The 13,757-nt window shown below is 46.9% G+C and overlaps 2 protein-coding genes across 8 annotated transcripts in view; one reads left to right on the forward strand and one right to left on the reverse strand.

Moving 5' to 3' along the window:
• The window catches only part of FRMD5 (FERM domain containing 5), a 133,543-nt gene that overhangs the window by 104,926 nt on the left and 14,860 nt on the right, over window positions 1–13,757 (forward strand). For 4 of the 7 annotated variants that reach the window (XM_083412047.1, XM_083412049.1, XM_083412048.1 and 1 more), the window contains exons 2-7: window positions 1,112–1,216; window positions 2,655–2,697; window positions 4,235–4,313; window positions 8,918–9,015; window positions 9,906–10,029; window positions 10,862–10,949. In XM_083412047.1, coding sequence (XP_083268173.1) covers window positions 1,112–1,216; window positions 2,655–2,697; window positions 4,235–4,313; window positions 8,918–9,015; window positions 9,906–10,029; window positions 10,862–10,949 — 537 coding nt within the window. Of the gene's footprint in view, window positions 1–1,111; window positions 1,217–2,654; window positions 2,698–4,234; window positions 4,314–8,917; window positions 9,016–9,905; window positions 10,030–10,861; window positions 10,950–13,757 lie in introns of those variants that run through there. The other 3 variants (XM_083412052.1, XM_083412051.1, XM_083412053.1) reach the window with 3 other exon arrangements.
• Window positions 1–13,757, reverse strand: part of WDR76 (WD repeat domain 76) — a 66,979-nt gene that overhangs the window by 25,364 nt on the left and 27,858 nt on the right. The window contains exon 14 of the mRNA XM_083412034.1: window positions 11,340–11,566. Coding sequence (XP_083268160.1) covers window positions 11,527–11,566 — 40 coding nt within the window. The 3' untranslated portion in view covers window positions 11,340–11,526. The remainder of the gene's footprint in view (window positions 1–11,339; window positions 11,567–13,757) is intronic.

Here is a 13,757-nt window from a genome sequence, read left to right on the forward strand (position 1 = left end):
TTTCCCACAGGGCTCTCTGTTTGGCCACAGTGAGAACAGGACTAGATGGGTCATTGGTCAGAAATTATGGGGGCTGTAGTCCAACAATATCTGGAGAGCACCACAATAGCTCCCTGTTGTCTAAAAGGTATAGACAGTGCCAACTAAATCTGTTCAATGGCTGGCCTGCTTAACAGGGATTGAGTGCTTGGCATTGCAGAGAAGACGAGGAGTGATGTGGTCTCTGCCGGAAGGAGAGCTCTGCCTCCGGTGGGCAAGAGGCGGGTGGAGGAGAGATGCCAAACAGGGCAGCGGACAGTAGAGGGGAAAGCAGTAAGTGGGTATTGTAGAATTAAGGAGATGGAAGAGGTCATTTATCCACCCAGTGGGTCTTCTGGGAAGGATGAGGATTTTGCAGAGCCTGGAGGTTGGATATATTGGCATTGCTGTCAAATGCTCCACCATCAGCAGTGCATTTATCCCTTTCTTTACCTGCTGGAAAACAGTAAACCTGACATTTGTAGTTTAAGCACTGATCTCCCTCGATTCTATAGATTTGTGTAATTAGTTGTCTGTTGCCAATTCCAGATCTGTTCAGCAGATCGTTCCGCCTATGTGCAAGAGGTTGCTTCAGCACAAGGTGGGATTTACCAGGAGAGGTGTCCCTGGCCAAACAATGGTCTGATATGGCTGGTTTAGCCCAGGGAAGCAGTGAAGGTGCCTCAGAGGGTTCCAACCTGGCTTTAGCAAAAGCTGTTGGAGGTCCAGGGTCCCTTTCATAAGCCCAGGTGCTCTGGGGTGGGACTCATGCTTTCGTGTCCCCTTATCCACATATCTTGGCGATTCCACATGTCATAGGAAGCTGCCTTATGCTGAGTCAGACCTTTGGTCCACCTAGCTCTGCATCATCTACACTGACTGGCAGTGGCTCTCCAGGGTTTCAGGCAGGATTCTTTCCCTGTCCTACCTGGAGATGCTGAGGATTAAACCTGGGACCACCTGTATGCAAGGCACATGCTCTGTCACTGAGCCCTTCCTGGTTCATGAGGAGTCTGTGTTCAGGCCATTTGGTATCAGCCACGGTGGTGGCTATTGTTCCCGCTCTGATCAGGGTCCGTCCTTTGTTTTGCAGAGAGATGCAAAAGGGCAGTACCTCTTCGACCTCCTTTGCCATCACCTGAACCTGCTGGAGAAGGACTACTTTGGGATCCGCTATGTGGACCCCGACAAGCAACGGGTGAGTCCTGCGGAAAAGGCCCCAGCAGGCCCAGCTTGGTCAGGCTTCAAAGCTTGGAGTGGGAGTTAGCAAGGCCTGGTGCTGCAGTGAAAGCAGAACAAATAAGTTATGCAGAAGCAAAAGCACTCTATGCAAATTGGCTGGCTTTGCAAAATTTATTCAGGGTGCAAAATCTGACCTCCTTGCTCTGCAGCATGGGGCTTCTTGGTTGCCTGCCATTCAACTGTGAGCCAGCCCTTCACTCCAGAGAGAGAACGCAAAATGTGGGTACAGCCCCAACTCCTGCTTCCTGACCATGGGGGTTTGGGGGGGGGGGGTTGGTTGAGGCTGGCTTTGTTTTTTCCAGTTTTCCAGAAAGCTCTGCTTTCCCCTCTGCAGGGACCCTTCCCATTGCTTGACTTAGTTGTCAGGGTTTATATTATTAATTACATTTATATCTCACCTTTCTTCCAAGTCACCCAACTTGTTATTTTTAAATGAAAAGCAGCCCTGGGGTTGCTGCACATTTGAGCAGAGAGGATGCGTACTGTACCCCCCCCTCCCCACTGGACATTTTCTTACTTAAAATCCCCTAAGCTGCTTTCGCAGCAGTGGGGAAAAAGATAATTGCATCTTTGCTTTCATGGGTGGAAAAACAGTTGAAGGGATCTCATTTTGAATAGGAAAAAAATGGCCCATGCGGAAAAGGTTTGTGTGCTTATTTATTTAAAGCGTTTTACTTAGCTCTGCATTCAAAAAGGCCCCCAATAGCAAATCAGTAAGAAATGAGACAGACCCTGCCTTCAGGCTTTCAATCTAAAAGATGTGATATGAAAGGGAAATGGGATGACGAGGGAAGAGGAAAAACCAATAAACTTAATCACTGATTTTTAAAAGTCTCATAGTGGTTCCAGCTGGGATGGACACAGTTCAGGGACAGAGGGAAGGAGCCAAAGGGAGCTGGTCTCTAAGCAGAACTGATACAGTGGCCCTGTTTCCCTTCTCTCCCTCTATGGCAGCCTGATGAAAGAACTGCTGATAGTGACAGCTGAGGGAGAGGAAGAGCCGGACACAGCTGGTCTCTCAGCAAAGCCAGTGGAGTGGTCCTGTTTCCTTCCTTCGGTTGCAGCCTGATGGAATGGTTGCTGCTACTGTAGGTGGTAGCTGGGGAGCCAAAGGCTGCTGATCTTCCAAGAGATCCAGTGAGGTGGCCATGCAAAGCTGTGCATCTTTTCCCCTTGGCCATTCCTCCAATCCAAGTTGCAGGCTGCCTCCTTAAAACAACACAACGACCAACCAAAACATCCCTGTAAGACTGCCCCTGAAACTCACCCTGGTCCATCTAGGTCAGGATCCTTTGTAATCCAGTTTGGTTGTCTGCATGAGGCCCTCCCCACAGGTTTTGTAGCTAGTGCTTTGCTTCCCCCCATTTTGAAAACTGATTTCTTCTTCGTTTCAGCACTGGTTGGAATTCACAAAGTCTGTTGTGAAGCAAATGCGATGTAAGTATTGCCTTGTTAAGAGAGCCGAGACAGTGAAACAGCCCCTGATGTGATGGAGGGAGCAGCTTTCGATTCTACCAAGGGGGTTGGGGTGGCATGTCTTTTTGTCGCAAAGTGTTTTTGAGGTATTATTACAATCAAGTTGTATTTAAATTTTGTTGAATTACTAAAATAAAATAGGAGCAAAAGGCTTCTGCACTGGTCTGGACAGTGCTTTATGGAGTGACTCCCCTACGAAGAAAGATTGCAGCATTTGGAACTTTTTAGTTCAGAGAAAAGGCAAATGATAGGTAACATGGTAGAAGTTTATAGTTAGGCATGGTATGGAGAAAAAGAATAGAGAAAGATGTCATAAGATTAGAACTCGTGGACATCCAATGAAGCTGAATGTAGGAAGATTCGGAGCGGATAAAAGAAATAACTTCTTCATGAAGCACATAAAAGGAAGTATGTCGTTATGCAGCACACAGTTAATGTATGCAACTCAGGAGGCAGTGATGACCACCAAGTTGGATGGCTCTAAAAGAGGATTAGACCAATTTCTGGAGGAGAGGGCTACTAGCCACAATGCCTACGCTGTGTCTCCAGAGTTGGAGACAGTAACGCTTCTGAATACCAGTTGCTGAAAACCACAGGAGGGGAGAGGGCTCTTGTGCTCGGATCCTGCTTGCAGATTTCCCAAGATGGGCATCTGTTTGGCCACTGTGAGAACAGGATACTGGATTAAATGTGCCATTGGCCTAGATCCACCTTTGGGACTCTCCATGTGCATGAATGTCCTCATGGGACATCAAACTTTCCTGGTATTTTCTAAGCACCTTTGGACTTTAGGAGCTACCACACTTGCTTCTAAGGAACTAGTTGATCCCACTTCCCACACCATGCATTATTCGACTTGACTTTTTCCTGTATTGGTGTTTTTTTAAACCCACAAACTCTAAACAAATCTGTCTCTTCCTAATAACATCACTTTGCTGCACAGAAGGCTCGTTCTTTCTTCTGCACATGCGGCCATGAGTTGTATGTGCATTTGTGTCTGTGTCCAAGGGCAAGTTCCTCCTCATAAGCTTCACCTCTAGTTTCAGCCATTCAGTTTCCTCATTAGACATCTTTTTGGGTGTCCAGTTCCCAGCCTAGGTTTTCCCTTTCTGCTCTTCAGCTCCCAGAGTGGCTTGCAAATATCAGCGAAAAGAAACCCTAAGCCCTCTGGCTTACAGTTGAAAAATTATGGCACAAAAGGAAAGCGGATTGATGGGAAGGAGGAAATAAGTGCTCTTTCTTAGTACAGAGTTGTTTCAATGACTTGCTAGAGTGGTCATTACAAAGATGAGCTTGCACCAGGAGGAAGAGTGTATTTGCTCACTGGAATTTGAGTGTAGGGTTTGGGAAGACGGAGTTAGGGGGACTGCCAAGCTGTGCCTTGTGCCTGGATCTTGCCTGGAGAGAGAGGCTTCTAACAGGCCATGGGTGGTGGTGGGGGAGGCTGTTGTTGATTCTCCAGCTGATATGCTAATCATGATGCTGTTCTCTCCTGCAGCACAGCCTCCGTTCACCATGTGCTTCCGGGTGAAGTTCTACCCTACCGACCCTGCGGCCCTGAAAGAGGAAATCACCAGGTAAGGCGAGGGGGGTGGGGTGCCTCCTTTCAGAATTTGCGTTCGGCTGAGCTACTCCTCCGGTCGAGACCTCTGACGGTGATTAACGACCTGAGCCTTTGATGAGGCTCCAGGCACATTCCCTCATTACGCAGAGTATTCAAGCATCAGCGAAGGATAAGAAATATGAGCTACATTGCTAAGAGTTTTATTTCTAACTACGCAGACAGAAAAGAAATATACATCCTCTCTCTGTGAAAGCAGAGAGGCAACTGGGACAAAGAAACAGGAAACCAGTAATATCAATATCCGTCTCCCGTGAGACTTCCAACAGTCTGGAATCTCTGGAATGTAAACACAAGTCTTGTGACTCCAAGCACTGCACAGAGGCACAAAACAGAAATCCAACACCTCCTACTTCATTAGGTCTGGCTACAAAAGGAGCTGATTGTGATGTGGGGCTGTGGAGGATCCTTGGGCATTTTGCAAAGGGGTAGCTTTGCCTCCCCACTCAAAAGACATAGAAAGTGTATGCATATTGAGACATTGTGGAGACATTAGAACCTGTCCTATACCCAGTCAGAACTTGGGTCCATCTAACTTAGTACAGTCAACCCTAGAAGCCTCTAGGGTTTTAGGCAGAGGACCTTCCCAGCCCTGCCTAAAGGGGCTCCTTCTGCATAGAAAGCAGGTGCTGTGCTGCTGAACAACCAACCTTTATTTACTGCTGTTTGGTTCACCAAAAGCAGAGTCCCAGGTTTTCTTGATGTTGCCATTTGTAGAAAAAGAGCTTTGCGGAGCCTTGGAAGCAGATGATCCACTTAACCGTTTTCCTGAGTGCAAAAAAATGTTATCTGACAGTCAGGACACTGTGATTTCTTTGCAGACTCCCATTGTGCCAAGTCAGCTTCTCTGATTGTAAGAGAAGAGCTATTTAGCTTCTTCTCAAACTGAGAAATTGTGTGTGGCGATGAGCTCTTGCTCATTTGTATAGCAGGAAACAAAGTCATGTCTGGGGTTGTAAAGCTGCACTCTGTTTTATAAATTGGAAGCCAGGTTTTCTTCTCTGCTCCTCTTATATCTCAGGTATTTTTAAAATCTAGAAGACTATTCTAAATTTTCCAAAAAATGTAGAGCATAATGTTGTTTTTGATCAATCTTCACCAACACTTGCTCTCATTTTTTAAAAAACAACAACTGAATGCCACTTAATATTAATTTGCAAGATGTGATGTTCTGTAACTGTTTCTGGGGGCCCAGATGTCCTTCTTAAAAGATGACAGAAGAATGTTAAGAAGAATAGTCATGGTTTTGCTTGAAGGAGGGAAGCAGAATGCTCATGAATCAATAATGGCCACCTGTTCTCTATCTCACTCTCCCCTCCCCGATTTCACAGTGTTCTACTGGGCTGGGGCTGCTTCACCTGGCCTCCCCTGACTCTTCCTCCAAAAAAAGCCTCTTGCAAGATTTAAACTCTCTAAGGTCTTAGTCCAGAATTAGAATGCCATACTTTGGAACAGGGAGTGATTTATTTTGGCAGTGCAAAATGTCCAGTACTGAATGCCTCAGGGTGAGGCTTTGGCCAGCTGCCATGGCTCCCAAATTCGTGGTCCTCCAACAGGGATGGGTGGATTCTGTCCTTTCCAGTTTCTCATTTTTTCTAGTATTGCCGCATCAGTTTTTGATATATATATATTTAAAGGGTAAATCCGGATTAAAGCGGTGGCAGAGGGAATTATGGGCATGCGTTTTTATGCATGTAGTTACTGCAAAAAACAACACCACACCTTACATGAATGAGGAGCCCCCATTTCTCAAATTCTAGTCTGACATTCTAACTACTGCACCACTCTGGCTGTCAGTATTTTACTGGTGCTATGATGTTCCCTTCATGAGTAGCATCATCCAAGATGCCACACAACCTAGAGTCAGCAAAAAAAAAAAAGGCAAGCAACCTGTACAAAGTAGTGCAGAGTTTTGTTTTTTCATTCTTCTCATCCATTTTAGTCCACCATGGCTGCTCATCTATTGCAACTGATGGTTCTTCAAGCCTGAGTGCAGAATAATAGGGTACAATCTGGGTGGTGGCAGCTCAGTTTGGGTGCTTATTTGGAAAAAGTGCACAACTCCCTTCTCCTTGGAATCTGCCAGGATGCATCCCAGGCTTCCAAGTCACCCTCACAGCTGCCCTGTTTGATTTGCAGATTTTATGGTAAATGCTTCTTTCAGCAACTGCTGCATTGTGCATCCATTAGGCCTGAATTTGAATGTGGAATGGCTAGTAGGATGTATGGCTGGCATTATGTCCATGGTTGATATGGTAATCAGGACTGCTGAGAGGTCAGTGCCTTGACAGTCATCAGAGATAATAAGGCAAATTGAAATCCCATCCAGAAATATATTTGGGGAGGCAATGGAAACCCAGCCACTTCAGGTCATCAAAACAAATCCTTGCAATCCCAGAATTTGCAAAGGAAGAGGCTGAGTTGCTGCAAGTGGGGGCTGGAGCCAGTTGCTGCCCTGGCTCCCGGATAATCTGGCTTTACATATTTTCTGGCTGCCTGGCCCCCTCTCTTGGCATATCTCCCTCGTGCAGGTGAAGAATTGGATTACTTTCTCTGTCCCTGCAACCCAGCAATTTCTGCTTTTCATAGCCAGGAGATTTTAAATGGGGGCAAACCTAATTTTAGCTGGCATGTCTGTAAGCTAATTCATGTCGTCTCTCAAATCTTCTGGGTTGGAAAGTCAGAGAATGTAACAAATGGGAAAGTAGGAATCAAAATGGTTAACTGCCTGGCCGCTGGTGAGTCAGTTCATTTCAGCTGAAAAATATGTCATTTCTTAATATCTCCAGTGAAAGTAAATCCAAGAGTTTCTTAATTCGGGTTTATTGAAGAAAGATGATCATTTCTGCTTGCTAAAGATACAGGCAAACTCTTTATTTTCTGGAACGCTTCAAATCAAAAGGGAAAATGGCACAACTGAGCACTGATTTCACTAGGGCAAAGTAAAACTTCTCATTTTAATAAGCAAATGAAATTAAAGTGATCAGTGCTTCTGAAAAGGTTGGACAGCAATCAGGTGCTCAGAGGAGGAACGGCTCTTTGGGGAAATGGATTTGAACACCCTAGGGGCCCCCTTTGCTCCTGCCTTGACTAGTGTGGCTCAATATTCCATTGCAAAAGTGCAGGAATAGAACAGTGTGCATCCAACTGTGCACAGACCTATCCTGCCTCCCAGTTGTTGAAGAACAAGAACAAAGAAAGATTCTTTCCAAAGGCAGGGTGGTCCAACACGCAGCCCCCGAGGCCAATCTTGGTGGCTTTCCAGCCCCCCACCCTCTACCTCATCCAGGGCAACACAGCCAGGCTGGGGGAGACAGCAGTGAGTGTGTGTGCTGCCGCTGAAGGCAGGCTGCTAGGCTGCTGTTCCTCCTCCGCTGTTGCAGGAGCTCTGTGCAGCAATCAGGCTGTGCTCTCGAGCCCACTCAGAGTGTGGCTGCATCACCAGACTGACAGGGTTCTGGAGCACTGGAGCTTCCTGGGATGCGGGCAGTACAGAGAAGAAGCATGGTGTGTGTGTGTCTGTTTCAGTATGGAATACTTCGCTTTCTTTCTTGCAATACAGAGAGGTCTGAGCTTTGGGGTGCACCGATTGGTGGGGGAGAGAAAGGAATTTTGGTGCCAAGAAGCATGGGGTAGGTCTGTGAACAAGCATTTTCAAACATGAACTTCATAAAGTCCAAAACTCTATAAACAACTTAGCAAGACAATTCACTCAAGATTTGCCTGTGGATGTCAACAACGAACCTCAAGGCGGACATTGATCAACATGTGAAGAATTCTCTAATTCGGGCATCCCAGTGATGTCTGCATTGTTAACAAAAATGCATGCATCTTTTTGCGTATTAACTCTATTTAATAAATAAGTGTTTTAGATCTATTAGTTTTTGTATCTAATTAAATCTATTGTTCAATTTAAATATATATGTTTAATTAAATACATTGTGCATTTTTTTAAAAAACTATATTGCAAACACTTTAATTTAAGATATGGAAATTTAATTCAGTGTGTGGCTGCTGGGTTCTCTGTCAAAGCGCTCTTGCAGCCCATTTGGTCTGGGAGGTTGGACTGTCCTGCTTTAATTGGTGCAATCTATATGCAAATTGCTGAGGCACAGTGGGCAATACAGAGTTTTGTACAGATGCATAAAGGCAGGTGATCTAACTACCCAAATTTCTCCCATGGCCACCAACCTTGGATGGCTTTAAAAGATCAGATGAATTCATGGAGGGGGATATGGGTGTCATTGGCTTCAAGCCACAATAGCTATGCTCTGCCTCCATGGTTGGAGACAGCGATGCTTCTGATTATCGGCTGCTGGAAACTGCAGGAGGGGAGAGGGCTGTTGCACCCAAGTCCTCATTGCAGTCTTCCCTTTGGGGGCATCTGGCTGGCCACTGTGAAAACCTTTCTTCTGTTCTTTATTTCTGCAAGTGGAACAAATGGGAGAGGCCTTGCTATGAAGCCCTGCTCCTTGTAAGAACTGTGTAGCAGAAGCTACTCTAGGTTGGGTCTAATGAGAGGCGTCACTGACTCCCTGTTTGCTGTGGTTCTCTTGTCAGGTATCTCGTCTTCTTGCAGATCAAAAGAGATCTCTATCACGGCCGCCTCCTGTGCAAGACATCAGACGCTGCTCTGTTAGCTGCCTACATCCTTCAAGGTAATGCCTTTTGGCAAGGTACATTTGCTTTCCATGATAAGTACTGATGGCATAATTTCATCTACAAGGGCACCGCGCATAGGAATGCCATATGGCTGCTGTCTTGGGCTCCTGCTTCTGGGCTGCTCTGCCATCCGGGGCAGGGATTGGTGGAATCCTATACGTCCCATATTGATGGCTACTAGCCATGATGGATGTTATGTTCTGCCTCCACAGCTGGAAGCAGCAATGCTTCTGAATACAAATTTCTGGAAGCCGCAGGAGGGGAGAGTGCTCTTGCGGTCGAATCCTGTTTGTGAGTTTCCCACAGGCATCTGGCTGGCCGCTGTGAGAACAGGATGCTGGATTAGATGGGTCAATGGCCTGATCCAGCCAGGCTCTTCTTGAGAGCACCAGCTTGGGGAAGGCTGTGGCATTTAGTGCTCTCTGACTTGACTTGGAGGGACGCGGGTGGCGCTGTGGGTTAAAGCCTCAGCGCCTAGGGCTTGCCGACCGAAAGGTCGACGGTTCGAATCCCCGCGGCGGGGTGCGCTCCCGTCGCTCGGTCCCAGCGCCTGCCAACCTAGCAGTTCGAAAGCACTCCCAGGTGCAAGTAGATAAATAGGGACCGCTTACTAGCAGGAAGGTAAACGGCGTTCCGTGTGCTGCGCTGGCTCGCCAGATGCAGCTTGTCACGCTGGCCACGTGACCTGGAAGTGTCTCCGGACAGCGCTGGCTCCTGGCCTATAGAGATGAGCGCACAACCCTAGAGTCTGGCAAGACTGGCCCGTACGGGCAGGGGTACCTTTACCTTTACCTGACTTGACTTGGCTCCATATACTGAAAGGGAACACAGCAGCCCTTGCCTGGGCCTGTGGCTGATTCCTCTCTCTCTCTCTTCTGTCCTTTAGCGGAGATTGGCGACTATGACCCTGGAAAGCACCCTGAGGGCTACAGCTCCAAGTTCCAGTTCTTTCCCAAGCATTCAGAAAAGCTGGAAAGGAAGATTGCGGAGATCCACAAGATTGAGCTCAGGTGACCTTCCAGCTCTGTGCTTAGTCCAGATCCTTACTTGGGGGCAGGGGGTGGGTACGCAATCCATTCTTAGGTCTGCAGTGAAAATCATGCGGACACAAATCTGCCCTGAGATGGGACGTGCCTGGGGGTGAGGGCATTAGGCGGGGTGGGGGGTGAGTAGTGCCCATCCACTTAGGCTGCTCCTTCTGAGCTGTCCCTGCTCCGCTAGCCATCCAAGTCGGAAATTATTCATTTATTTATATATTAGGTTTATTAGTTGCCATGTGTTGATGAAGTAAAAGCCATCAAACAATCCCAACATAATAAATGCAGCTGTTAATAACTAGAACAGGAAGACCTAAGTAAAGTTTTATAAAAGAAAATTAGGCCAGTTTGCATAAGCATTTGCAGCAGCCCAGAGGGTCTTAGATGCAGTTGGCCTAGCAGGGCTCACTCTCCTAGCTGGGATTCCTCAGCTGACCCTTTGGGTCCTTTCCAACTCTACAATTCTGGGATGCTTCCAATGCACTGTGGATGGGCACCCCCGCACTGGCAAAAGGGAAAGGCCACAGGCAGACGACAGTGGTCAGGCCAAGGCAGCAACCCAGATGGGTACCCTGGGACTTCTTAAGGGTTGCACCTTGTTCTTTAACAGCTGTGTGACAGGCAGAAATTCAACAGGCACCATATGGCTAAGATGTGAACTTTTCCTTTTCTCCTCATTTCATTTCAACGATTTGTATACTACTTCATTTGTATACTACTGTCTCTTTACCTATGAATGTAAACAGGGCATGTTTTGATTCAAGTTGATTGCCCCCATTTCTCTCTCCCCCCCCCTCTCTTCCAGTGGTCAGACACCAGCTACTTCAGAGCTAAACTTTTTAAGGAAAGCTCAGACCCTGGAGACGTACGGAGTTGACCCACATCCGTGTAAGGTACAAAGCAGCAACCTCCCTGACACTTGGCGGTGCCTTAGGGAGATCTCTTGTAGGATTTCAGTCACTTCTACATGGAGCTGTTTTCTAGACGTTAACTGGCCTTGCAGGTCAGTAACGGAGGAAGTAGCTGCTTCAAACACATACCAGTTGGCCATGCAACCAGAGAGTAAAATAAACTACAATTTGGTGGCTGTATCCACCTTCCTTTGAAGGAAGTACTCTAGGCCCAGTACTAATGGAGACCAGCCCATGGACAGTTTGGAGACCATAAGAAGCTGCCTTAAGTAGAATCAGACCCTTTCTCCATCCCACTCAGTACCATCTATAGCGATTGACAGTAGCTCTCCAGGGTTTCAGGCAGGGGTCTTTCATTCTCTTCCACCTTACCTGGAGATGCTGTCAGGAACTGGACCTGGGATGTCCCACATACAAAGCAGATGCCCTTTCCCTCTAGCTTTGACTTGCCATGAGATGGTTTTGTAAAACTTCTATGCTTGGTGGTTGTTGCTTTTGGTCTTCGATCAAGCATTCAGGGCAGCCAGCAATAAAGTCTAATGTTACAATATCCCCCAATTCAAGCATTCCACAATTCAGCAAAACGAGTTGCAATCAGCCTGAGGATAGAATATTAACAATGGCACAAAGACAGTCATAATTTGCATGGCTCTTCACTTTCACCTAACCGGTGTCATGCCTCCCTTTCCTGTTCCTACTGCTGCCCTCCTAGGGAGCGATCTTCATCTTTAGAAGAAACTACCAGTTCATTTAATTAGGCTGAGCAGGGCAAAGCACTAATTTATCCCCAGGGGGCCCTGGCAGGCCTCTCTGTGGAAGGTGGCTGCGATTCAGATGGATGTGATGAACGCAAAGTGGGTGCCACAGGTTATGCCACAATGGGGGGGGGGGGGGAGGGCAGGGATGCCAAGAGCAGGTTGTGGGGTCCCCCCAGCAAGGGCAGACAGGCTAAAAATATTTACATAGAGTGTGAAATAAAAGTGTGGTCTCATTTTTTATGGTAATAATATGGTAATAGTCGTGTCCGTTGAAAATACTAAGATCTTAATGACTATTATCAATAATAGAAGCACCCAGACCATCGTTGCTGAGCTAACCAGACACTTTGAACGTTAAACTTGTACATGCAGCGCAACACAATGAGCACCATACAACTTTTTTGTATTTGCACATATGAAAACATACGAATGTGACTGTGTTTAATAAGATGAGGCTACGCTGTCGTACTGTCAAAGTGCAAATGTTCGTAGAGAGTCAGAAATGCTCAGGTCACAAAAGAAGTTTGCAAAGGCGCTATTTAGAATTGTGCATGCATTGGACACAAAATATGTATTTTGTTAAGAATTGCACAAAACATATGCAAGATATTTGGGGCCCCTTTTGGACTGCTGGGCCCCAGTAATTTGTACCAGTTTCTCCCCATACACACTCCCCTTGTCAGCCCTGGAGGAGGGGTCTGTGCTTGGTAGGCTGTGTGCTCCAATGCAGCAAGCCCAGAGAATTGCCACCAACTCCCCCCAACTTGCTCCTTGGCATGCTGGAAGCTGTGCACTGGTCTGATTCTAGCATAATTCCCCCCCCCCAAAACACACACACACTATTTACATGTCCGTGAAGGAATTCCCTTGCAAAAGACAGATGAGTCAACTTCAAGGGATCTAAATTTTCCATTCATTTTCATTTCTGTATTGGCCACAGGTCACTAGAAAGATGAGAAAATGAAGTACATTAAATGATTATTAATGGAACCATCTCTTTGCAGAGTGTTGCAATAGGCATGAGATAGGACAAACAGCCACTACCATGATCATAGGAAGATTTTGTGCCGTGAAATTCAGTAAAAGCTGCAAAAGCTGCTGGTTTAAAGAGGTACTTCTAGACACCTGTTTGCTAAGAAAAAAGCTAATGTTTTGAAGGTCTGGCCCATCTTCCTCACCTTGATAGCAAATGGTGTTAGAAATTTAGCTCTAATTCATAAATAAATTCAGCATTTGAAAAGGTAACGCATACGAGCCTCAGTTTGTCCCATTGTAGAAAGATAATCAGGTGTCATGAAATAACTGGGTGCATCCTACTTCCAAAACAACTGCTAGGGTCAGATTACACTTTAGCCAACTAACAAGCCTGACAATACGAATTCTCGCATCACAGTTGTTGTTTTCCCCCAAAGGTTTCTTTCTAGCCAGTCTTTTGATCTCACAACCCCTGTGGGTTCCTGGCCCTGGTCTGGAGCCAGAGGCGAGTGGATGGACCAAGTCTGAGGCTTTCTGTGCCAACATCTAAAGAGCTGGACCAGGCTCCTCATCCTGATACTCGGACCAAGGAAGCTGGTTGTCAGGAGTAAAGAGCCTGCGGAACCCTTGTGGGCGCCTTCCTCTCAGCCTGAGGAATTGGGTGCCTCCCACACTACCCTCCCACACCTGCTCAGTCATGCAGGGAATGTGGCTAATGAGAGGCCACAGAGAAGTGCCCACCTCCAGGCCAGGGGGTTTGTCCTTTAACAATCTCCATCCTTCAAGCAAGTGGGTGAGCTGGAGGGATAGCCTCAGGGAGGCCCCAGTTCTCCTCTGACAAAGGCTGAGGTTGCTCCCAATAATGTCTGTATCCAGGGCCAGTCCTACCATGAGGCAAAGGGAGGCAGCTGCCTTGGGTGGCAAATGCTACAGGGATGTGTGCCACGTGGCACTCTGGTGTCCTGTTGCCAACATTGAAGGTCATCTGCCTGTGTGGTAGGCTTTCCTGCTTGAAATGGAGGAAGGTGCCATTTTGTCCTTGCCTTAGGTGGCAAAA

This window comes from Podarcis tiliguerta (genome assembly GCF_965153285.1).
Source record: "Podarcis tiliguerta genome assembly, chromosome: 14".
Taxonomy (NCBI): Eukaryota; Metazoa; Chordata; class Lepidosauria; order Squamata; family Lacertidae; genus Podarcis; species Podarcis tiliguerta.